Raw genomic sequence first — 25,978 nt, 5'->3', positions numbered from 1 at the left:
ATTTGAGGGTTGTATTTGTGATTTAGTCAAGATAAACCTTTCAGTGTGTTTAGTTAATGATTCAAGTCTATGCTGTGGTGGGGGTCATGAAAACATTTGTGAATAAACAGTGTGATACATTGTAAGACTAACAATGTCATCATTTATTCAAGCATGAATCAGCAATATCATTTAACATCTTGTGATCAGTTTTATACTTAGTAATGCCTGATGCAATACAATGGTACATTCTTGGCAAATATGTATCGTCTATACAGAATTACCCATTATAGAACCTGTGTTCATGAAAATATGTCTTAATACAAAGCTCTGCATATTAAAAAGTGCTCAAAAGATGCAAACAGTACATAATTATGTGTTTCTCTATTTAAATGGCAGATAAAAGTAAAAGGTGTCGCTCTTACAACAGCTACTGCCATTACATTCAAAATGGTGCTTTTAATAAAATCTGCACACAACACATATTTTGACTGACTGAACAAAAAGCCTTGATGGTATGAATTAAGAGAGCATTGTTGTTAACTTAACCAAAGACATGTTTACAAGCATGGCTTCATGCAGAGATTTACTACACATTAGTACAGTTTCATGGGAGGAAAGGACCAGTGCTCCGGGCTTGGTAAAGAAGAAAGGGGAAGTGCGGGGCCTCTCTCAAGCATGTGAGATGGAGGGTAATGCATCATGTCATTGTGGTGAGCCCTGAAGGGAGGACATGTTGAAGGGTGAGTGAACTGTCTAAAAGGCTGAAAATGGTTGCTCTGATTAGGATGGCCAATTTCAGAAGCAAAATAAGTTTCAAAATCAGTTTCAAATGGGTTTTGGTCCTGGGAAAAATGCATTTGATCTGCTGAATGTCTGTCTGGCAGCCGTGTTTGGTGAGAAAGGAAGGGCTGGGCGTTCTTGTCATTGTAGGTCCTGTCTCTAACTCCTGTGGTCTGGTTCATAAAGCTGTTTTCAGAGGAATCAAAAATTAATGATTCTTTTATCGTTGGCCTGTTGAAACCGTCGTTCCAGTGCCGAGATGCAGAGGCTTTCTCTCTCGAGTATGAGAAGGGAAAGGGAGGGAACAAATGATCACTTGCTGAAGGTCCAGAAGGCTCAAAGTCCATACAGAACTGAGGGGAGCACCTTGGTCCGAGGATATAATCCAAAAGATTGGCAGATGTATCCACAGGGCTTGTCGGCCATTCAGCAGTCTTTGCATGAAAAACCAGAAAGTATTTTATTTCAGAGAATCTCTAATTATGTGTTGATCAAAGGAAGAATAACAGCTGCCTGGGCCACATGTGACATTAACTGAAATAAGAGTGTGGCAGTAAAAACTAGGTCTTACCTGTTCCAGGCTCTGGTGTGGCTGTAGACTGGAGTTCCAGTTAAAAAGACTACTTCCCATTACTTTGAAAGATGTGGTCTTGTCGAAACATGGCAGACTGGCTTGAAATAATGATGCATCTAAAAAAAGAGGCACAGATGAAAATCTCACCATCAACTTTGTGCAGAGTGTGAACTACTGAAATAATTTACGGTATGGATTCCACTCACTGAGACCTGACAAAGGTTACTTTTACGGATAAGCCTCTCTTAAAGTTGGAGCAAAGGAATTTTTCATATAAATAAACATCCATGCATGTGCTCAGAGTTCATGTGATGCCAACAAAGACTATACCTGCCGACATAAATCTATGGATTTTTCAGTGTAGGAGACTACTAAATTTGGTGTGGAAGGTAACATGCTGCTGGCCCACCAGTCACAAAGGATTTTACATCAACCAGTGATGATTGGTTTACAAACTGCATTTATTCTGAATGGCAGAAGGGGGAGACATATGTTTTGCACTGCAGGAGGAGGAGATGGAAGACACATTCCTGCTATTCTGAATGATCAACAGCTGCCATAATGGGCAACGCAACATTATATTGTCCTAGAAAGGAAGAATACTTCAAGCTAGTAATTATGAATATATACAATTAGGTTTGCAAAAGTTTTATGAGGAAAGAGCTCAACACATTTGCCAGGCCTCAAAGATACAATTAGTGAGTAAAGGTGAATAAAAGAGCTCAACATCAAAAGTCTGGGTTTTTACCATGTGAACATGGCACCTTCATTAAGTTATAATTTAATTTTATAACTCGTACTGGTATGAGTTCACAGGTCGGAAGTTACGGGTTTGACTCCCGTTATAGTGCATTTTCACGGGTAACAAGTCGGAAAAACACGAGTTACGGGTTGCCTGGAACGCACCATAATTTTAAACATTTTTTTTACTATTCAAATTCAAGGGCTGCCAAGTATCTCAGTGTGCACCTGTAGGTAAAGGCTCACCTTCATCCATCATGGTTGGCTCCTGATCACGATCCTGGCCTGCCTTTGTGAGATCAGTACCAAAATGGAGGCGTTGCTTCTCCCTGAGAAGGTTCTCCTGAAGCCAGGGTCCATGCCTCTCCTGCAGAGCCTTCAACAGGACCTCCCTGCTCTCTGCCACCAGGTTTCTCCTTCTCGCCAGGGGGAACCGCAGACAGTCACACAAACGCTCTGCTATTGCGCTGACAGACATGGTTGCACGGCCAGGACCTTGTCTTTTGTGCTGTATGTCAAAGCTGTCAGCAGTGAGTGAGCTAGAGAGCAGTGGTGTGCTTGGGCTTAAACTGTGAGCTTGTGTTTGGAAATCGGGAGGCTTCTGGTTCTTTGGGGTGGGCTCACAAGAAGAAATAATGTGCGTCTTTACCTTTTTCCTCAACGTCTTCACAGTATTTTCATCAGCAGTGCAGGGAGTCAGCTGAGGTGCTTTGTCCTGTGTGACAGATTTGGGCCTCTTACTCTTGGTTATTACCACATTGGGGGAGCTGTGAGATGAGGAGATGGTTTTATAGCATTGGGAAGAGAGATCAAGTTGTTGCTGTGGTCTCTGCCCAGGTGTAATATCTGATCCATGATCGTTTTGGTTCCCTTTTCCCCCGCTGTCATCATGGATGCTTGTATGAGAGCCTTTTTTCTTTTCAAATGGCGCAACCTCATCCATATCAGCACACTCCAAATCCTTAATGCACAATGGAGTAGATGAAGATGGATTTGAAATAGCTTGGTTCTTTTTTTGTGCTTTCTGTCCACTTTCCTGCAGCTTCTTCTTCTCATTTAATAGTCGTTCAATGTCGATAGACTTGACCTCATGGTTGAAAAGACCATGGTGTCCGATCAGGCGGCTGTCTGTAATGATGCTGGGCTCATGTGAAGCAGGGGGTACACTTGGAAAGAGTGGAGGACAATGGTAGGTACTATGACAACAGTGATGGGCATGTGACATGTCTTTACTGCTCTGGCGATGGCAGTGATGGTGTTGTGATTTGGTCTTTGAGGCCTCTTTCCCACCTGGTCTCATCCGACTCCTCTCCTTCCAGGTTTTCAGTCGTTTCATTTTGTGCTGCCCATCTGCCTGATCATAGTTTGAACCTTTGCAGTCTGCAGTGATTTTGTTCAGCGAACAGCAGCTTTTATCTGTTGCTCCTGACTGCTTTCTAGAAACATTTAAGATATTCCTGGTGTTTGATAATGCCCTTCCACTCATGCGGCTCATGCTGAACTCAGTTCTGCGAAAAGATAACTTCAGTTAGTAATTTCAAGGGAAACATTATGTAGGTGGGAAAAAGAGATAAGAGAGACAGTGAGAGATAGATTAACTACAGGATGCTGTTTTGTGTGTTGATGTCAGCAGTTGAATTCAATCTAAAAAACTGAGTAGTCAAGACCCTATATTTAGATGTATTTCTGACTGGAGATACAAATGTGACCGTACTTTGCCTGGAGATTACACCAACCAAATATCATTAAGTTAAGTATTTACTAGTTTTTTTCCCCCCAGCAGATTTCAACAACTCTTCACATTACAAAGGGCGAGAGCAGAGGCTAAATGCAAAAACACATTTCACTTAACTTCTAACGTAAAAGTACAATAGAAGAGTGATAACATCCATCCACCCGTGTGTCTCCTGCGATTCTGTTTGTCTTCAACCTGCTCATGTCGCCTAACTGAAGTCTAGCTAACTAACAGGTGTCGTCAACCACCAGGTGCAACTTAACTTCAAGCACACCCATATGAAATTAATTCAGCTACAAATAAACAGATTAACTACTCACTTAAATTCGGGCATGTCATACTAAACAAATGGTAAAGGAGTAAGATACATTTTAAACTAACTTTAACTCACTAAGATAATTAATAACTTACCAACAGCCCGCGGTCGCTTTTGCAGCATATAAATCTGTAGTTGCTCAGCAACATGCCTAGGATCGTGTTGCCAGATTTGACTAACAACAAAGTAGCACAGTCAGACTCTAGTAGGAATACAATGCAGATATCTGGCCTTTCTACGCAATATGAAAAATTAAGTACATGTATTCTCTGTTTGCTACGTTTAGTGTATATACGGTGATATGAAGGGAAACTTTTTAAACCCGATGATTTTAGGCATGTTCGGCAAATTATTTTTTTCTGAGCTTCTGAGATTTCAATGTTTCTGACCACCTAAATAGGGAAGAAAATCACCCAAACTGGCAACACCAGCCGCAGCTTCCTTTGCGCAGCACTGACTCTCAAGAACATAAACGAGCAGGGCGAAACCACTTTCACAGACGAGGAGGTAAAAATGTTTCGTTTTTTATATTTCTCTTCACTCAAGCCATCTTTTACTTATCCTTTATTCATATCATATGCCATTAAAAAACAACATAAAGGACTAGGATCTAAATAACGGGGTGTTCCATGACACTAAAATACACGAAAAAAATATCGTTCCCAATGGAAGATAATGGTACATGCAACTGTAGTGAAATTTTACTTCCTGAAACTGAGCTGGGGTTGACGATATTTTGATGTAGTGGTAGCTTATATTCAGCAATATAAATATAACTGTTATGCAAAGTGCTACCGTCTCCCCTTTTGCACAGTACAGGCTTGCATGATTCAACTTTAATAACAACCAGGGTGTGACCGATAACTCTCTGCAAAACCACATCTGTCTTGTGTCTCCCGCACGTAAGCTAGCTATTGTGGCTAACTCGACCAGCCTCCATAGCATTAGCTAAGAGTCATAGCTATAAGATATTGATTTATCGCTTCGTTTTCGTTCCTAAAAGTACTAAAACCCCTGCGTGGCTGCTTTCCAACACAGACAGAGTCAAGTCATGAGTGCAGAAGACCCAAATCCAGCCGCCACACCCACTCCCTGTGAGGACTCCCAGGGAGATGGACGATGGATGTCTCTGGTGTGTTAAATTATCATTATTATCACAAGGCTCCTATTACTTGTTCCCTGAATTTTCTGCAGCATAACAATAGCCAAATGTCATTGCATTGTTTTGTCACTTTGTAACTTGTTGCCTGAAGACGAGAGGGGTAAGGGAGCTATCACAATCGAACAATTGTCTGACATTTTGTAGCATGTTGCTCATATGATGTATAGACATTTTGATCAAAGTGGTGATAACAATCATTAATCAATCGTTATTTGTCTTTATATGAATTTCACTGTAGAGTAGCAGCAATGACTGGATGATAATAATAATATTTTGATAATTCAATTATTGTTTCAGACGTTTTCAAGCAGGACTGGTTACGATACAGCTTTTATTTAACATACTATATCACAATGACCTGAGAATATTTAGCTTGGACAAAATGGGACATTTGTGTATGTATATGTCACTTTCTGCTATATAAAGCTATGAAAGGTATTTTCCCAATGTCTTGATGTTTCATAGATACATTGAAGTATGTATTCCAATTCCAATACCCAAACCTATACACTTTAATCATACATGGCACATTTCAAAAGAAGAAGCCAGCAAAGACTTGGCATTTTTGGATAACAAAATCTAAATTCAGTGATTCAGTGATGACATTAGTGATCAAAATAATTAAATATTTGACTAGCTCCACCATTTGGAGATGCTGATGCTGCACCTAATGTATTGTTTGATATTGGAAATCTTAACATCTGTTTTGTTTTCAATGTAGCACAACCGCTTCGTGTCTGACAGCAAAGACAAAGAACCTGATGTCCTGTTTGTTGGAGACTCTCTCATTCAGCTGATGCACCAGTTTGGGGTAAAGGACAAATCACATTTCTATGGGTGTCTGCTCTGTACACAGCTCTGCACACTGTGCACACCTTGGGTGAACTGTGTTCAGCTTGTGAACGTATTGTGGTTTGTCTGCAGATATGGAGGCAATTGTTCTCTCCACTTCATGCCCTTAATTTTGGGGTGGGTGGTGATGCAACACAACATGTGCTTTGGAGACTGAGCAACGGTGAACTGGATAACATCAGCCCAAAGGTACAAAACACTGCCAAAAATAGAGAACATGATCATGCTTGTTTGTTCACACAGTGGAGTCATTGTGTTCAACTTTGTGCTCAGATCCTGATTCCAGGTACACAGGGACAACATGCTATCTGTGACATCGGCTAAATGCTGCAGTCTCTCCTCTTTTGTTGTTGTAGGTCGTTGTGCTGTGGGTGGGCACCAACAATCATGGTCACACACCGGAGCAGATCTGTGAGGGCATCATGGCTATCATCCAAGTCATCAAGAACAAGCTCCCTAATGCCCACACTCTTGTACTCGTAGGTTTCCTCTAATACATTTCACATACATACATTGGTGTTAATCTACAGTAATGTACAGTCATTCTTTATAACGAATAACTATTTTTTTACCAACTCATACTGGTCCGCTAGACATCATCAGAGCCTGGGACAAAATCCACAGCCCTTGTTTTGTGCAAAATGTTTAATTGAATATAATATGAAGCTTTAGCGGTCTGAGGTCATCAAATCATGTGGATGTCTTTCAGAGTTAGAGCCTTTTAAGAAGGCTCTGTTTGCGTTTTCCCAGACAGTGTTTCTGTGTTGAACTTTAATGGTAAGAAAAAGAAGAAAGAAAGAATATGTGCTCAATTTCTCTAACTCTCAGACTGTTGGAACTGCTTTATAACTTCAGGGTCTACGTACTTCTCTTCAGAACAAGGGTTGTTGATTATGTCCCTGTCTATTATTATTAGGGCTGCCACGATTAGTCGACTAGTCACGACTACGTCGACTATTAAAATCGTCGACAACTAATTTAATAGTCGATGCGTCGTTTCTTTTCTTTTTTTTAAACTTTGTTTTTCTCTCAAAACTGCTGCGGCACCTTCCACACACGCACCCGCCGCCACAGCCGCGCATCACACACACACGTGCACTCACTCATTCAAGGCGAGTACACATAGGTGTTCTCTCTCTTTTCTCTCTCTACCTGTCTTGTCCCTCATCAAGCGGCACCGGTGTAGCCCCCCTCCCTCCCCCGCCGCCGCCGCCACCGCCACCGCTCCTCTCCCTCTCTCCCTCTCCCTCTGCCTCTCTCTCCCTCTCCCTCTGCCTCTCTCTCTCTCTCTCTCTCTCTCTCTCTCTCTCTCTCTCTCTCTCTCGTCTGTCGTTTTAAATGAGCAGCGCTACTAGGAGCGGTACCGTCGCTCCATCGTTTTAAATCACGGACTGAAAAACAGCCGTTCGTCATTTAAAAACAAAACCGCGGACTTTGAGACTCGGTGTTGGAGAACTAGAACGTTACCGCGTCTGGTCACAGCGTCCTGGTCACGTAATGAGCGCTCATCTTAACGAGCAAGTCTTCTCTACCGGTATAAATCTACGTCAATATTTTCCGGTAGCTTCTCATCACAGTCCACACCTTGCTGAGTTTGAGCTGCACCTCAGTTTCACTTGTTTTCATTTGACAGTTTCACACAGAACTTTCTGTTGAGTCTTTCCATGTTTCTCCTTCTGTGACAGTAAAAAGGCACATTTACATTTTTTCAGACAAGACGATTGTCTTATAAACTATTCAATTTTTTTTTTAACAGAACGACTCCTATTATTTACACTGAGCACAAGTTATATTTGAATAGGCCTATAGGCCTACCAAAACTTTATTATTGTGAATAATTCCTTAGTTTCAGGTGTCTACCTTATTTTATTTAAATGTAGCTGTTAAATGCCAGAGACAAATGAAGGAAAGAAAAACCTATAAAACCTTTAAGTATTTATTTTGGTGTTGTTTAGGCCAGTGCCTTATCTTTATTTTACTGAGCTGTTTGCACTTTATGCTACAGTTAAAGCTGCATATTTCATTAAAAGTTTAATGAACTATCATCTTAATTGTCTTTAATTTTAGTTAGCATATACCTTAAACACTTCAAGCTGAAAGCTAATGATGGTATATAAGAGCAGCTGCATGCTGGTGCGATAAACTGTATGTTTTACATTCAATTTACGTATGATCCGATTAGTCGACTAATCGAAAAAAATAGTCGGTGACTAGTCGACTATCAAAATAATCGTTTGTGGCAGCCCTAATTATTATACATTGTAGGTACGTTAGAAAGGGATCTATTGATGGCCAGGAATCATTCCCACAAGAAAAACCTGTTTCATTGTTGATGTGTGCACCTGACTGTAAGTTAGACTTAAGGGAAATTGAACCAACTGTTGGAAAAACCCCAGTTACGTAGATTATATGTAAACTGTTGGGAAGAATCTGTTGAGATGAAATAAAGGCACTTTTTTTTTTGAGAGAGAGTTACAGAGGAAACTTCCGCACACTGTCTTAACTTGCATATAGTATTCATCAAGTTATGTTACTACAGGTGACTAAATGTTGTATGATTGATGAGGCTACAACTTCAGTAGAGTTTCAAAGAGATGGGAGGACATCTCAGTGGTTTTTACATTAGTATAAAAGCACCAGGCAGTGTTGCATCTTTTTAACAATAGCATTCTTTCATCCGTTTCCAGGGAATACTTCCCAGAGGTAAACTGCCAAACCCTGTGCGTGACCGAAATGCCAATACAAATAAGCTGGTCCAGGAGGCTGTGTCATCCCTCCCCCATGCCTCTTTCCTCGATGTGGATCCTGGCTTTGTCCATTCCAACGGTAGCATCTCCCACCAGGACATGTACGACTACCTCCACCTGACCCCCCAGGGCTACCAGGCTGTGTGTGAACCCCTGCACGCTCACCTCAAGTCCATGCTAGATAAACCTGCAGAAAACTGAGCAATCAGGGCACAAACTTATACTACCGCAGTGGTCCCCGCCCCTGTTTCCTGAGAGCATTGCACTCAACTTATTAAGACCTTGAATAATGGATACAGTCAATTATGAAGGTCTAAGGGCTGCTCAAACTATATGTGTAAGTCCTCTCCATGGCCAGGGTTGGTGACCACTGTTACAGGTAATGGAACCTTAAAAGTTTTTGGCGTTTATGATGCAGTCAGAAATTAAATGTGCTGTGCTATTAAGAGACCAAGTCCTGCCTCAATTCCCTTTAAGCATCTGTTCCATTAGCTTTTGCTTCTAAACATTTTCTTTTTCAACCAAAGGAATATTCATTTGATACAAGGGTTGAATATGATAGGCGAGCTCTATGCATCATCCAGAGGGATCAGAGCTAATGACTTAACAGTCTGCACAATGACACGGTATCTGAAGGGATAATATTTGTAATATGAATCCAGGTGCCCTGTGGTTATGAATAAAGCTTTAAAATGTTGCAGGGACTTTTTATTCCAACAAAGACATGCTGTAGGTCAAAACAGTAGTTGCTGCACCTCATCTGAACCTTTATATATAACCATGTGTGCTGTGTGCTCCATGCTACAGCCCTTGTGAGTCTGTCAAAAACAACTTGATTTTCCTTAGGATATGGACAGAGAATTATACATTCCTACTGAGGCTACTGGAACAGGATGTATGTGGGAAAAGGTGTGAGATGTGTCTGATTAATAAAAAAAAAAAAGTACAAGATACAAGAATTGCCCTGACAAAGAAATTCATGATATTTGTCATTTTGGTTTCCATAAGTTCAGTTTACTTGTCAATAGCTTTATTTACTCTATTGTGATGTCTTATTTTTTTGTACATGTTGCTTTGAATGACCAAATGTTTCATTGGCCCTTACTGTCTATATTTACTTCATCATGTCATATGTTACTGCATTATTGTCCCTGTACCTTTTTGCTTTGCCCAATTTAAAAGCAACAGAGTTTGTTGTGAGAGGCCGTGTGTAGTTAAACATGGATGGGTTTGAGCAGGTTGTCAAGTCACATTGATACATCTCTTATTGCTTGTGCTTCAGGTTCAATCTTGTCTGCGACGTAAATGGCCGATCTAAAAGGCTTTTCTTCACACTAAAATTCCTCTGAATTACATTTCAGGATATCTGATTGTGTAAGTGATGGAAGAATGCATTAAAAACAACAAAACAAACACAAAATGGTTTCAGTACCCAGTGATTGATCAGTCCTGAGAAGTAATGATTTACTGCTTTGGCACTACATTTTAAAGTGTGAAAGACTGCTAGGTTCATCTAGAGTACACCAACAAGGTTATGTCCACAAGAGATTCATACCATTTGGCTGACTTGTTTTGTTCCAGCTGCTTTCCTGAAACTGGAGACGGGGGGACAAGTCTTGTTTTGCTCTCATGTTATTGTAATCACGATAATGTCAGCACAGGACTGTCATTTCTTCAACCGTCATTGCATATAGCATGACATAATACTTACACTTCTGGCCGTACGTTGAATAACAACAAACTTACATGATCTTACAAGTGGCAGTCAGTGACGTATCAGTTGCAGTGATTTGGACAGGTCTGATAATAATTGTGGTTGGCCTCAATAACATGAAATGCTTAAAGAGTGGAACAGATAAGCTGATCTCGGCTTAGATTTCTATGGGGAAAAAAACTCCAAACTTGTTTGTGCGTAAAAATGTGCATAGCAATGTGACACGTTTAACCGCACACTGCTCACACAGTAACAAGACCCTGGAAGAAAATTTGCACCTGAGACCAAGGGTATGATGTGGGCCCTTCACCTTCTCACGACAATGAGCCATTAGTCAGGCTTATTGGCAAAGCTCCATCTTCTCCTATTATTCACAGCCACCCACTGTAAAGGTAATGGTTGGGCAGGACATGCTTCATGCAACACGCAGACGACAAATATGCCACGTCTCAATTCCAGGCCAACACCACCTTATATAAAGAGACTCAACAACAACCATCATTTCCTCATTGGAGCTGCTGAAGATTGTTTTCCCTGGACACACTGTATTGTTCTGGCTTTACTCCTGCATCATGGGATCAAGGATGTTTCTGCTGTTGGCTCTTATGCAGCTAATACTCATTGAACACAGCCAAGGTATTGAATACTTTATCACACAAATGAGACATTATGAGTAACTTTACAATAACTTGACATTCTTACAGTGATTTTTCTTTTAATATTTCATAGGTGTTCTGGAGACACACAACCAGTCTTTGATTGTTAGCACATCCACAGATGGTATGTAAAAATAACATTCAGTACTGTATTTTTTTCACAAGCACCATATCTATCTTAATATTTCATTTCATATAATTATTAGAATGAATCTACTTTACAATGGGGTTTAATTTTTATATCCATTGTGTTACAGCCTCTGCTGTTGGAGAAGAGCTGAAAACTGTGAATGCAATCAATGTCCCGAGCCAACACCACAGGCTGTGTAACTGCAAAGGTAAAATGAGCGTTATCATCAAAGTCATACAGTAAATTTAGACTGTTTCTTATCGGTTGATATGCCTCCACAGCCTCAGTATTTGCAGAGTGTGTTTTCCCTAACTCTTTCATCCATGTGTATGTGGGTCACTCAGGAAAGGGAGGAGAGGCGGTGGCTACAGGTTGCCCTTGTCAGCAGCCAGCCAGACACGGCAGCAAACATGGAAAATGTGAGTTATATTCAGTATCATTCTCCTGACTTCGAGAAATGATTATAAGTTTTGAATTGAATTAAAAAAATGTTGACTGCAGATTTTAAAACATTTTGGACAGAGACCTTAACTTCTTTCTTTCTTTCTTTCTTAGGGAAACGACTTAAAACATTCTGTCAGAGGGAAAAAAATCAGAATCTGAGGAAGTGCAGGAGGTTTTCCAAACAGAACAAAGGTGGTAAGACCAAGAGGCTGATTCCCAGTATCCCCATATGAACAACGACCTGGAGCCTTTCTTTCATAATGGCCATCCTTACATTTTTATAAATCACTGCTTTTGTAATGAGCACTGTTGTCGTGACTGTTTTTTTTTTGTATACAAGTTCAACTGTTCATGACAATGCTTTACTGACTAAAGTTTGCAGTTTTCTGTAACTCTGTAAATTACCTCTATGACTTATTGTATCCTCCAAAATAAAATACCCACAAAACTGATCATGTTGTTTTGTTTTTAATGATTTATAAATAAATACAGTGAATCAAAGTAAAATAACACATACATTTCCCCACATTTCTAATATTTTATTATCACAGAGAGAGCTACAGGTCAGAGTATTCAGAGTGAAATGTCTTAGAAGAAGACACTTGCTTGCTTGTTAAACAACAGTATTGAATATTTTTTCTTGAAATTGTGACAAGAGCCACCACCACAACCACAACACTAATAACCAAGCCAGTTTTCCTTGCTTATAATGGTAACAGTTAAAACTAAAAATGAAATGTAAAAAAACAGAGCAGGCATTGGTGTAACAAGACAATCTGTCCTTTCAAGTGTGAATATATATTAAAAACATTGGATACATTCCCATTTGTTAAACAGTAAGAGTAAGATTGTTAGATTACTGCAGAGGGAGCAAGAGGTCTTTCCCTCTGACTGGATCCCTCGGCTTTGAAGACTCAGTTGAGCATCACAGGGACAAACAAAGCAAACACACCCATCAACATCAGATTGCCTTGGGATGGGAGGTGGAAGGCGGAAGCTGAGAGGCAGAGAGGGACATAGTGAGACATGAAGAGAGAGATAAAAAGACATGTATGTTGTAGTTGTCAAATATCGAAAAATCTACTCTGTAAAGCTTTTGTTTTTACAATACATTTTTAAAAGATCCCGACAAAATATTGGATTGAGCTTGTGAGCTCTTGTGTCCAAGAAGCCACATCCAAAATAAGGAGAGAGGAGACTGACTCACCACTGCAGCGGAAGGCTTTGGTCGTGTACATTGTGATGTTGGTCACACGGTTCATTGCCTTACATGTGTAGGTCCCCTCGGTGTCTTTTCCTGCAGTGAAAGTGATAACAGAGCCAGTGTTTTCTGGCTCTGACGTGTCGTTGAGGAACCAGTAGAAGTCACAATCTGGTCGAGAGTTTGCCGAGCATTTCAGGGATACACTGACACCTTGTCTTTCTGAATCTGGACCGGTGATATCCACATGCAGAGGGCCATCTACAAACACACAGAGAGAGGGCTGGTCAGAATGAAGCATATTATACTATTATATACTGTATATATTATAAAAATTCACTCTATCTGTGCATCACAATTAGTATTATGGTAATATATATTTTAATATAAATATATTTTCAGTGCTTCTAGGTTATATTAATTTAATTACAAATCACTTTTTTTTCAAAAACTAATTTCTATTGTTTCCTATAACACTCACACATCACCAGTAGTTTGTATTTGGGACTTGAATGTTGAGCAGCTCTATTGACAGCTACACAGTGATATCTCCCCTCGCTGTCCAGTGTCACCGGTTTGAAGTGCAGCATGTTGTCTTTAATGTGATACATGTATGAGTCAGAGGCGTTCATGTAGAGGCGCTGGTCATCCTTCCACCAGTAGATCATGTCATAGAGTCCATCAACTTCACAGATGAGAGTGAAGTTGTCAGTGTTTATTGGAAGGGTTTTGTTTTTGATCATCACTGAGTTTATGGCCTCTGTAGACACAAAACACAATGGAACAAGAAAGTAAGGTCAGTTACACGGTCACATGACTTGTATTTAAAAAGCTCCATTTGTTAACATGTCAGCTACTCGTCATAGTTCATTTTCCTTACCAATAACTGTGAGATTCTTGGAATATGAGCTTTTCTTTCCCGTCACATCATTGTATGCCTGGCAGGTGTATTCTCCACTCATGTTCAAAGTTAAAAGATCAGTTTTAAACATTGAAGTATTGGCAACGTTGATGTCATTGAACCACCAGGTGAAATGACTGGGGGGATGTGACATGGCAGAACAGGTGAAGTTGACAGAATTTCCTGTCTCAGCAAACTCTGGCCCATAAATGTGAGGGGTTTTTGGTCCAACTGCAATAGCAAAGGAAATAGTAAGCTCTTACTGTATTGTACACCAGCCTCCGAAACACTTGGCCTTCAAACAACTCAGGATGACACACCACACTGCAATATATAAAACTGACAGCGATAAAAATCCTTTCAGTGCTGTACTCACAGTTCACAAGGAGCATGTAAGGAGCGCTGGTCATGCTTCCAACAGCGTTCTTGGCCTTGCAACTGTAGTTTCCAGTATCGTAGTGGTTAAGTGAAGTGAAGGTGACCGTCTTGTTGTCCATAGAGAAATCAGTTGTGTTGTGGTCGTACAGTTTCATACCATTCTTCATCCAGTAAACATAGTCAGCAGGTCCAGTCACATTGCATTGTAGCTCATACAGTTTATCTTCTATGGGAGGTTTCTCTGGAGCTTCTACGCGCACATCCTCTATTGGGTCTGGAACAAAACAAAAATTAAAAGTCCTCTCCTGAGCCACCTTTCCTCTCCGTTACATATGTTTTTTATTTGACACAAACATAAAAATAGCAACCCAAGCCTCACCTACAACAGTAAGCATTGTGTATGCGGTCTTGTTTTGGCCGGTGACCTTGTTGTAGGCTTCGCAGGTGTACATCCCACTCATGTTTTTGGTAAGTGGCGGTGTTTCGTAGACAGATGTGTTGGCCACTAGAGTGTGATTGAAGTACCATCTGTAGTGACTGGGAGGGTGTGATGATGCGTTGCAGCTGAATGTGACGTTGTATCCCGTCTTCGCTACGGTTGGTCCTGTGATGGTTGGCATCTCCGGTCCATCTAAACACATGGAATATTACCGGAAATCACCTTCACTGAAAACATGTTCACACAACTGGTTTCTCCACTGGATCATCTGACACCAACAAACCTCACGTCAGCAGGTATTTCGAGACGCATCTATTCGAAGTGACCACATTTGCTGTCTCATCTCATCCCTCCTGAGTAAGCAATGATCACAGAAAGTAAAATACTTACAGTTTACTTCCACGTGGTAGGGGCTGCTGGTCCTGTTGCTCACAGCATTAAAAGCCTGACACTGGTAATATCCGTTATCTGAATGCTGGACTGGGTCGAGAGTCATTGTCTTGTTATTCATGTCAAAGACTATTGTATCGTTAGGGTAAATGAGATGCCCGTTCTTCCACCACTGAATTCTGTCAACAGATCCAGTCACTTCACAATGCAGAGTGAATGTCTCATTAAATATCGCTGGTCCACCTGTACGATTCACCTTGACTTCCTCTAGTGGATCTAAGGGCAGAAAAGGGGACAGAGTCATGTCAATTCACAGCAAGGTCTGAAACAATAGTTTGATATTTAGATGTATGCTTACTTCCTGCATTACAGATGGTTTGATGGGAGGATTGATACCATTCTCATATCTGTCCATTAAATATAAGGCCACAACAAAGTAGCAACAGGCGATTATTTTAGCATAGCATAAATACTGAGCCATCCTGTGTAACCCCGAGAAAACATATTCCACTACTCAGCACCACTTAGGCTACTGTCATTGTCACCATGGTGACAACTAATGGGGATCCAATAAACAATAAACTGTAAGTTCACTTGTTAACACACTTGTTAACACACTTTATTATTTAACACTCGTTTATCTTGTTTGTTTACTACATACAGGGACTAACACGTCTCGTCTGGATTCCTGGCACTGTTGTTGAGCATAAACCACAACCACAAACTTTTACTACCCCTACAATTTTTGCATATTAAACAAACAAGATGGCACACATAAATTAGTTTGAGCTTTGTATGTATGTACTGTATGTAATGCTATAAGCAACCTCCATTGTGACGGCACAAATATGACAACTGTATCAATCCTCTAACTCAACACTCGACAAATAAGAAAAACATCCAAGACATACAATACCTAACTGTGTCTATAAAATAAAATGTGCAAACACAAAAAAAATCACCTGAGATGCAAACAAATTCAACCTTACCTAAAACCCACAGCCTTGTGGTGACGCTGCTGAACCTGGATGTGACAGTGTTGTGAAACACACACTTGTATTTTCCCGAGTTGTTCTCTGTAACGTTCACCAGATGCAAGTGTGAGCCACTTTCATTCATGTCCACCTCATTAAACATCCACATGATCTTCGCTTCAGGGCTGGATATGGCCGAGCACCACAGTGTAATATTTGTTCCTGTTCTGTAGATGTAGTGCGGTACCATGGGGGTGATCATCATTGTTGCGTTACTTGGACCATCTGACAAGAGGGATATTGTTGTAGTGGTTAATGTAAAGACTGGAGTGTTATTTAAATTAAAGTTAGTTGATACTCACAGCTGATGTTCAGATATACGGGGGCACTTAATTCATGGCTGACACCATTGGACACATTGCACTTGAATGGCCCTTCATCATCACGGGTCACGCTGTGTATGGTGAGAGTGGTGTTTCCTTTGCTGATCTCTACTCGCCCACCAGTTGTGAGCTCATCGTGACCCTTGAGCCAAACAAAAGACAAGGACGAACCACTGGACACAGAGCACACGAAAACTGCTGTGTCATTGAACTCCACCAGTGTGGTTGCTTTTGCCTTCACAGTGACATTTGAAATTGGTTCTGCAGAGAGGGAAGTAACAAGCTGTTTGTTAGTTTTTCCTTTTTTCTTTTTTTTTTAATGCAGCATGTGCACACGAATATCTCCTTGAGGATATATTTGAATCTTTTTGATTGCTTAACATTTAATGTTGTGCAGCACCCAACACACACACTATTCATGACAAAACCGAACTAAAGTCATCCCTAAATATTTTAAATTGCAATTTTTTGTCAGAAAATGCAGAGCTATCCATTAGCATCTTCTGTTTGAGCATGTCAGCTTAATATCAGCATTTAGCTTAAACACTAAACAATTTTAGAGAGCTACTTGCTGTAAAAGTTTCATTTAAAACCTTGTGTGCTGATCAGGTGAGTAAGACTTGATACCTTCCTATGATAGTGGTCAGTATTTTTTTTGGTGTCTGATTCATTTCTTCTGTTGTCCATTCTACCCCTCTATCCTACTGAAAAAGCATATTCAACAAAATATCAAATTTGATGACTGAAACTAGATTTGAGAGCAACATGAGATCCAATCAAAGCTAATTTGATTGATGCACTGCTGGGGACCGTAATAGCTTCAGGCTCCCATGGTGCTCTGAGGTTTTGTCTTGCAAATCAACACGTTGCACACATGGAAGTAGCCTACAGCAAACATGGAAGTACACAACATGTTATCTGCTAATGGTTGTCTTTTGAATGTTTCCACTTTTTGTACAGATTTATCTGAAAAGGCATTTGTATAATGTGAGGAAGTATTTGAGATTGTAAAAATGGAAAGTGATCAACTGGTCCTCACCTTGGACTGACAGTGTCAGCTGAGCAGAAAAAGTATTAACTGACTCTAACACATATTCGCCAGAGTTGTTCAGTTGCACTGACTTCAGAGTCAATGATGACATGCTTGAATTGAATTCTACTCTACCACGAAAATTATTAGTTATGACGTTCCGTCCAGGGAAAATGAAGACGATGATGTTGTTGTTGAAGAGCCATGCCCCTGTAGTCACTGAGGCTGGGCCATATAGTGTGATATTGTTGCCCACTGGCACGGGGTTCTCAGAGACCGTTAGGATTCGGCTGCACACATGATCTAGAAACAGAAAAATATATTCAGTCATCCTGAAATGTCATTGTTAACCACATACAGTATCTCACATTGATAAAAAACAAACAAACAAAAAAACTTAAATTTATTGTACATTGTACAACTTTTTTTTCTTTTTAGATCAGATCTATACACTGTTTCAGGCTCTCAATATTATGAGTTTAGATTAAATAGATTTAAAAAATGTAAAATTAATAAAGTTAATAAAGTTAATAAAAATTAATTAAGTTTCAGCCTTACCTGGTGTAAAAGCTATTGTGGTCAGGATTAGGAGAAACACCAGTGATGACTCCATTCCCTTATTTTCTCTTTCTTCTCCTCTTAGTCACAGATGTCCTCCTCGGCTGAATGGTCTTGGCTCTGACTCTGATTACTGTAAATGAAATCTGACAATGTTGTATGATCACAGCCGCTTTCTGGTCTGCAAATATTTGCTCTGCATTGCTCCAGCTTTTTGTCCTCTCAGTGCAAATGCTTGCCCCTACTTTACCATCACCATGCCACCTCTCACACCTTTTCCTGGCCACACCTTGTTTTGCCCTGGTCCACACTGACGGTGTGCTGGTGCACACTTAGGAGTGTCCATTTACTGTAAACCATGGACAACATTGGGCCAACCAGTGGAAGACATGTGATGGGACATTTTTTCTAAGGGTGTTGAATGACTTGCAAGTTCAACACATCAAAAACCTATTCAGTGGAATTACCCACACTTGATAAATGGTGCTGAGCATGTGTTCTCTGATGCACAGGGTACTGTGGGCTCACTCAGGACTGTGCAGGTGGTGTAACTATTGTAAAGCAGAGGAAAACAGTAGAAGTAATCATACAAATCATTAAATTTAACTCCTTTTAAATGTCTTTGGCTTTTCATCTGGTGTTTTGCTGTTATAGTTTCACCAATTATTTCAACAATGAAATTATTTAATAGAGGTCATAACCTAATGTCCCTTACTGGGCGTTCCTCTATTGCTCTCTCCGCTGTACTTACATGTAACCACAGACCCATACAATAAGAGTATGACTTGTTCCCGAGCAAAGGAGATATGATGTTTTTTCTTTCATCCCACAAAACGGCCAAACACTAGATAATGAGTGACAAATTATTTTCAAATTTTCAGTTTCTTTTGAGCTCAATGTTTCCCTTTTGTTTAACACTGCATAAAATTTACTTAGATAAATGAGAGTATATCAAGAGTGCTATGCAGTAATGGATGGTCAACATAGCGCATGAGTGGACAACACTTATAGACTGTGCAAAGAATCTGTGTAGTGACATTTTAATTAAGGATAACAAGTTGTGTTGTGTGTTTGAGGTGTGCACATTGTGTTTTGTGCTCACCCCCCATAGCTCATAAACCACATAACAGGATTTGATTAATTAGCATCTTACAACATTTGAATTCTTATTATCAAGAAAGGCTAATGGAGTTTGCTAACACTATTGATATTGCACTTTAGAGGAAACATACACACAGTTTCAATCTTTCCATCTTCTTTGTTTGGGCTGAAACCAGACTTCAGTGTTTGACAGTAAACACGGTGGCTTTCAGATTTTACTTTCTTTTTCCATAGAAGTTGTTGTGAGTGTTTCACTTTGTCCACTTTATTTCACTGCATCGTCATTCATGGTCTGAATGAGCCACCAACATCTGTGAAAGAGAATTCATGTTATTAATCATAGTAGTTTGATTGATCCAGTTATTTTTATTTAATTAGGAAATACTTTATAAAACATATTTCAAAGGAGGTTAAATCGAAAGCAACTGGACTTGGAAGAAAAGAGAGAGAGAGAAAAGCAATCACTATTTATAAAACATAGTTGTGGTTTGTATTGGAATTTGTTAATCTAATAATCATTATAATATAATGTTCCAAACCCAAAAAATGTTTAAATTGAAATTTTTGCCAACACAACAAGGTATCTAATTCATTCAGGAAATTGTGATGATAATCTGTCTCTATTTTGCGAACTAAACAAAGAATTAAAGCAGATAACAGCGGCACGGCCGTTTCGGCTAATGCTGTGTTCAAGGCAGGCTTTTGAAACCGTAAGTTACAGCTTCAAGTCACAACTACGACTTGGTAGCGTTCCAGGTAACCCGTAGCTCGTGTTTTTACCGTCCTGTTGTCTGTGAAAGTTCCCTATAACGGCCACTCGTAACTTCCGACCCGTGAACTCGTACCAGATCAAACTGGTATGACTTCACAGGAAGGAAAAACACAAAGTACGAGTTTCCTTGAACGCACCATGAGTTAGCAGCCCCCGCCCTTGTCAGGCATCAATTGGTCCTCGTGCTACGTCACCACATTCACGCGCATCCCTTGGCTGCACACACAGCCCTTCATGCCGTTCTCTCCCCTCATTGGATAACACTTGTATCCCACAAGGAAAATTTTCTCCTCGGGTTACAGCAGAGCAGAGTGACGGAGAGACTCGTGTTTAGGCTGAAATACTTCATGTAAGTGATTGCTGACGGAAAATAGGACTATTTAGGACTTATATTAACAAAAACATTCCACTGATATCTGCTTTAAAAAATCAAAGCCAAATCAGTAATTAAAGCAGAAGTAAGTGATATTTTTGTGTTAATATAAGTCTTAAATAGTTCTATCTTCCGACAGCAATCACTTACATAGAGTGTTTGGACCGAAACACGGGTCTGTCAGTCACTCTGCTCTGCTCTGAGCCGAGGAGAAAACATTTATCGTATCCTACAAGTTTTATCCAATGAGGAGAGAGAACGGCATGAAGGGCTGTGTGTGCAGCCAAGGGATGCGCCTGAATGTGGTGACGTAGGGACGAGGACCAGTAGATCCATAACGAGGGCGGGGGCTGCTAACTCCATCGGCTGAGAAGACGTTATGGTGCGTTCAAGGCAACTCGTAACTCGTGTATTTCCGACCTGTGAAGTCGTACCAGTTCGATCTGGTACGACTTCACGGGTCGGAAGTTACGAGTGGCTGTTACAGTGACTTTCACAGGTAAAACAGGAAGGAAAAACACGAGTGGGTTGCCTGGAACGCTACAAAGTCGTAAGTTGTGACTTGAAGCTGTAACTTACGGTTTCAAAAGCCTGCCTCGAACGCAGCATTAGCCAAAACGACCGGATCGCTTACTTCTGCTTTAAATTATCATTCATCATTTATCAGAAAGTAGATTTGACCTTAGACCTGCTTCCTATGGCACATCTAACTATTATATTAATATATTTCTGCTTTTTGAGAAAAATGTAAAATATGTAAAATGTATGTCAATCATAAAACATTCTTTGGAGATTATGAAAAACAAAAATATTATTATTATTGTGTTTTTACAAGAAGTTATTCTACAACTTGCCTGGCCATGACAAGAAGAATCCCACCAATAACAGCAGAGGCAGAAGACACTCTTTAACAGCCTGGTGTTCAGATCCTGAGACTGGAGACTCTATATGCAGACAGACCAAATAAAAGATGAATCACAGAACAAATGCAGACGGATGGAAGTTGATATCACTATACTAATCAACTGACCTGCTATGGTGATGTGGGAGGTGATATTGCTGCTCATGCTGGTACGATTGTTGAATGCCTGACAGGAATATGGTCCACTTTGATCTTCTGTGACGTTGTGCAGCTCCAAGAATGGACCTGTCGTGTTGATAGACTCTCCTCTTACAACCCACTGAAGCTGCGCTGGTGGACTGGACTCTGCTGAACACAGTATGGTCAGATTGGATCCAACCAAAAAAGAAGTCGTGTTCTGTCCGTTCACTGTGAGCGCCATGTTGTCTGGGCCATCTGAGAGAGAAAGAGAGAGAGAGGGAGAGAGAGGCAGACAGAAGAAAAGAGGGAAATTAGAGCTTAGATGCTTATACTGTACGTGGACCATTCATACTATGGTGTGGATGGCCTATCCATTAGTTATTATTTATATAAGTTGATTAACTTAATCTAGCATGGAGTGTTCACTGGGTTGTATTTATGTAAAAGTAAACATTTATTTTCAATAGAGGACATGAGATAAAGGGGTAGGACCACACAAGTGTATATTTCCTTTTCAAACATTGTTTTTGTTGTTAATTGTTTGTTCTGTCAGTGGTGATAAATGTTTTGTTCGAAATATATTCAGATCAAATGGAATCAAATCAAATCAAATAGTAATTGACGATTAAATCCACATTGTCCTACTCACAGCTGATGGTAAAGTTTACAGCATCACTGGTGCCATTACTGACGGGGTTTGAGACATGACATCTGAACGGCCCCTGGTCATATCGGGTCACATTGACGATGGTGAGAGTGGCGTTTCCATCACTGAGCTGAACTCTGTCACTGGCTGTGATCTCAGAGCTGTCGTTCAACCAGTGGAAAGAGAGGGAGGATCCAGAGGAGACGGAGCACGAAACCACTGCTGAACCGTTGAACTCCACGATGTCAGTTTGATTTGCCTTCAGGGTTACATTTGAAATGGGCTCTGTGGGAGAAAAAGATAAAGACGTGATATAATGTGAGCAATAATGTTAATGTTGATGAGATTGTAATATCTTACATCTTATCTTGTATTTTATTTGAACCATGCAAATTCAATTATATGTTACTGTATGTTGATTGTATAATTATGAAGAGATGGTGTTGTAGTGGACTACATTATGTATCAATGTATTAGCTTTAACATCTTTGTTTACTTTTTTTTTGTCTGGAACACAAAAGGTCAAGATGCAGCGTTGACAGTAACACACACAGACAGAAACTAACCAGGGGCATGTGAACGAAAGGGCAACATAACCCACAACAGATGCAGGCTGTTACAGGAAACAGTGAAGCATCTAATTTTTCTGGTTGTCAGTCCAAATATCAGAAGACACAAACACAAATTCCTCTGCGTCCTGTCTGAAACCATGTTTTTCATCACACCAGGAACCTGTTTCTGTGAAAAGGGTGCAGTAAACACTCCATCAGCAAATTCTTCTCCCTCTCTGCTCCTGCTCTCCTGTCCACTCCAAAGAGCAGAGAGAAATTATACTCCTCGTAATTATTTACTGTTCTACCATCACTTTGAATTGAGTTTTTCATTATTATTTAAATCATTCTTGTCATTATGATGTTACTTATTTTGCTGTTTTCTGGGTCCAGACCTCCTTTGCTCTTAAGATTCACCTGCTCTATTTTTCTACCTCTGTCTACATCACTTATTTTATTACATTTTTGTTTCATGGATTTTCTTGTTGACTACATCTTTGCACATTATTCCTCATATGTATGTTGGTCAAAAGTCAGTATAAAAAAATCTATGAAATAAACTTGTCAGACACCAATGTTAGAGGTCCACCCACATAGACTTTATTTACTCAACAGAAAATCTTGTTCAGAGCTCTTACCCAACCCATAGGGTGAGGTAATGTGATGGTGAATAAGAGTTTAAGTCACTGTGACAATAAGCATTCACCTGCTAAAACTGGAAAATCTTTACCAAATATTGCTAGTCTGGAAAGAAAACACATTATAATAGGATTTAGATAAAGTTCCTAGTGTGAACGAGAGATAATGTTTGTATGTTTAAACTGTCTAAAACCTACATGACATGATTCAGCATTGTTGAAGGCGGTCTTTTCTAGGCAAGGCAGAGACGGTGTTCTTGCTAAACCCTCAACTCTAATGCAATGTTTTGGTCTAATGCATGACTTTAGTCTCACCCAGAACAGAGAAGGGAGAGCCGACCCTAAGCTGGGGGTCACTGCTCTGCATCACGTAGACTCCTGAGTCGGCCACAGCGACGGACCTCAGAGTGAGCGCTCCAGTGAGGACGTTGACTGACGCCCTGCCATTGTAACTGGGGACGACGGCCTGCTGGTCCCCCACCCAGGTGAGGATGAGGGACTCTCCCAGTGACCAGCTCCCGCTCTTCAGAGCCGCCGGAGGAGACAGAGACAGTGTCACTGTGTCCCCGACGGCAGCAGGGTTGATGGAGGGCTGGACCTCTACAGCACCTGAGGCCAGAAAACCTGAGGGAGGAAGAGAACAACATCTGTTAGTTATCACAGTATAAATGGTACAAAAGACCTCTCTACTTTTACATTTTTAACCAGCACTTTTAAGTTATCATCACAAATTCATCTGCTATCACAAAGTTACCTTGTATTAAAGCCAGCAAAATAATAGCCAACGTTTCTTCACTTTTCTTCTCCATTTCGTGTTGATGGTCTGAGGGTATTCTCACTGTTCCTGCTCTTTTATAAATGTCCACTACGTGTCCAACCCCTTACCCATAAATACCTGTTGTAGTTCTTATCAGCAGATATCGAATTTACAAAAGGTGCAACATTTCTTGTTTGCCATCTTGGGAGAAGTTCTGTAAATGGTCACTCAGCAAAATGACAAATTATGACAGATGGTATGTGTGGCATGACTGGAGAATTTGTGTGAGGGGGCTGTGGTTGTGGATTGGTGATGTATTTTCTTTTGCATTATTGTAGGAAGTTTATCCTGCACTGATCATTTCTCACCTACCGGATAAGGCTGAGATCTTCTGTGTTTTTTTTCTTGCCACCCCTATTCCTGAAAGTTTCGGTGTACACAGCTGATATATGACCCCTGCAAGTCAGTGTGTGCTTGTTTGTGTGTGTGTGTGTGTTCATATCGATATTGTGCATGTTTCCTACACCTTTACTCTGTAAATGAATACACCTGCACCTGCAGCAGCTGACATATTGACTGAGGGAATCAATCTTTCATTGTATTAAATCTTGCAAGTAGTTACACAGCCACCAGCTTGATTTCATCTCTGACAGGACAAGATCTGCTACACTATTACTGTATGTGTTAGGTCACATTTTTAATTACTGATACAGACATGTAGGAATACTAATCTTTTCTGGCGTTAATCTGTAAACCACTGTACCTTTCACAATATCACTCAGTAAACACCAGTGGCATTATTTGAGCAGCGGTGGTGCAAAGTTCAGTACCTGAGCAGCACACCTGTGTTATGTACCTGACACACACTACGCAGTAAATTGAAACTGATGACTGCACAGGGTTATTTTTAGAGTATGTAAAATGTACCGCAAATGTGAGGAGGAGCAGCAGCACGACAGGAAAGATGATCCAGATATTGCACTGAGAACTTTGCCTGAGGCCCCATTGGACATATACAATCAATACATTTTATTTCCTCTGATAACTTGAGTTAATGTTCTTAAGCAACTTTCTGTGCACTACTGGTTATGAATAAAGTTCAGAGAATAGTTCAAACTTCCCAAAGCTCCACACATCCAAATACAGAGTTTAAATATTTCAAAAGGTATTGAAATCGTAATAAATGTTAAAAGTCGTTTTCTATGGTGAAAGTTTCTCTGTCCATTAGTGGGCATACTGTAGCTAAATTGTGTTTATAGGTTGGACAGCTCCATTATGTAGATAGACTTGGCATCATCCTACTATGTGATCGTAATTAAAACCTTTCATGTCGCTGATAAACACATATCTGATGTATTGTGTTTTGAATACAGGTCACATGCAAACTTTTGTTGCAAATTTGTATTCAAATGTATTTATGAAAATTAACAAAGCACAGTGGAAACCTATTGTGAGAAGGTGGCAAGGTCAAAGAATAGTTTATGGAAACATGGAAATGTGATAATGTAATGTTTTTTTTTCTTTCTTCCCCAGCAATTACTAACTAAACTGACATACATTCAGTTTTATAATGGTAAAATTTAACATCCAAAAAACCCACACAGAAGGATGGATAATATTATTGTATCACACAAGACGACTTTGAAGACCAGACACAGAGGCCTCTGGCTCCCTCGTCTGTTTGCTCTGTGTCATTCTCTTATCAGTGTCATTGTTCAGTTTCACAAAGGTGAGACAGAGGCCGGGGTGCCACTAACCACAGGGCTTTAAAACACATCTGTTTAAATGAGTCAAGGTTCATGCATTTTCTTTTCCAAATAGAAGCTGACGTCACAAAAACTTCTTTTCAGCATGTGAGTGAATCAGTTCCACACCGGGGTCAGAGGTCACCCTCAAGCCAAACAGAGTCTCACGATCCTTATAGACCCACTTTGTAAGGACTGATGAGTAAACACCAGTGGGTGTCATTAACAGACAGGGAATTCTCAGTTAACATACACCAATAACAAAG

The 25,978-nt window shown here is 40.2% G+C and overlaps 5 protein-coding genes across 7 annotated transcripts; 2 read left to right on the top strand and 3 right to left on the bottom strand.

The window, feature by feature from the left end:
• Positions 1-119: 119 nt before the first annotated feature.
• On the bottom strand, positions 120-4,568 carry prr19 (proline rich 19). The gene is made up of 4 exons (XM_085801691.1): positions 4,224-4,568; positions 2,324-3,585; positions 1,334-1,452; positions 120-1,196 (listed from the first exon to the last, which is right to left on the bottom strand). Exons 2-4 carry the CDS (start codon positions 3,570-3,572, stop codon positions 576-578), a joined length of 1,989 nt encoding a protein of 662 aa, XP_085657817.1. The 5' UTR covers positions 3,573-3,585; positions 4,224-4,568; the 3' UTR covers positions 120-575.
• On the top strand, positions 4,549-9,290 carry pafah1b3 (platelet-activating factor acetylhydrolase, isoform Ib, gamma subunit). Of its 3 annotated transcripts, none has more exons than XM_085801698.1 (6): positions 4,549-4,635; positions 5,167-5,260; positions 6,012-6,101; positions 6,215-6,331; positions 6,499-6,621; positions 8,830-9,290. In XM_085801698.1, the coding sequence occupies exons 2-6, from the start codon at positions 5,180-5,182 to the stop codon at positions 9,088-9,090; spliced, it is 672 nt and encodes a 223-aa protein (XP_085657824.1). In that variant the 5' UTR covers positions 4,549-4,635; positions 5,167-5,179; the 3' UTR covers positions 9,091-9,290. The 3 variants fall into 3 exon arrangements, with proteins under 3 accessions (XP_085657824.1, XP_085657823.1, XP_085657822.1); XM_085801697.1 differs by lacking the exon at positions 4,549-4,635 and adding an exon at positions 4,832-5,030; XM_085801696.1 differs by lacking the exon at positions 4,549-4,635 and having other exon boundaries at positions 4,832-5,260.
• Positions 9,291-11,020: 1,730 nt separating this feature from the next.
• Positions 11,021-12,285, top strand: LOC146971998 (uncharacterized). The gene is made up of 5 exons (XM_085801689.1): positions 11,021-11,239; positions 11,333-11,383; positions 11,517-11,597; positions 11,734-11,808; positions 11,945-12,285. Exons 1-5 carry the CDS (start codon positions 11,176-11,178, stop codon positions 12,064-12,066), a joined length of 393 nt encoding a protein of 130 aa, XP_085657815.1. The 5' UTR covers positions 11,021-11,175; the 3' UTR covers positions 12,067-12,285.
• ceacam1 (CEA cell adhesion molecule 1) lies at positions 12,286-18,379 on the bottom strand. The gene is made up of 11 exons (XM_085801684.1): positions 18,088-18,379; positions 17,539-17,832; positions 16,479-16,760; positions 16,132-16,401; positions 15,143-15,418; positions 14,693-14,944; positions 14,312-14,587; positions 13,915-14,166; positions 13,516-13,794; positions 13,041-13,295; positions 12,286-12,830 (listed from the first exon to the last, which is right to left on the bottom strand). Exons 1-11 carry the CDS (start codon positions 18,140-18,142, stop codon positions 12,748-12,750), a joined length of 2,574 nt encoding a protein of 857 aa, XP_085657810.1. The 5' UTR covers positions 18,143-18,379; the 3' UTR covers positions 12,286-12,747.
• A 2,797-nt stretch (positions 18,380-21,176) lies between these two features.
• On the bottom strand, positions 21,177-24,188 carry LOC146971996 (cell adhesion molecule CEACAM8-like). The gene is made up of 5 exons (XM_085802492.1): positions 23,965-24,188; positions 23,526-23,834; positions 22,025-22,306; positions 21,364-21,630; positions 21,177-21,277 (listed from the first exon to the last, which is right to left on the bottom strand). Exons 1-5 carry the CDS (start codon positions 24,017-24,019, stop codon positions 21,177-21,179), a joined length of 1,014 nt encoding a protein of 337 aa, XP_085658618.1. The 5' UTR covers positions 24,020-24,188.
• Positions 24,189-25,978: the final 1,790 nt, after the last annotated feature.

Source organism: Trachurus japonicus, chromosome 16 (assembly GCF_045865225.1).
Source record: "Trachurus japonicus isolate A0001 chromosome 16, Traja_1.0".
NCBI classification, from domain to species: Eukaryota; Metazoa; Chordata; class Actinopteri; order Carangiformes; family Carangidae; genus Trachurus; species Trachurus japonicus.
This window is presented reverse-complemented; position numbering and strand designations above follow the sequence as displayed.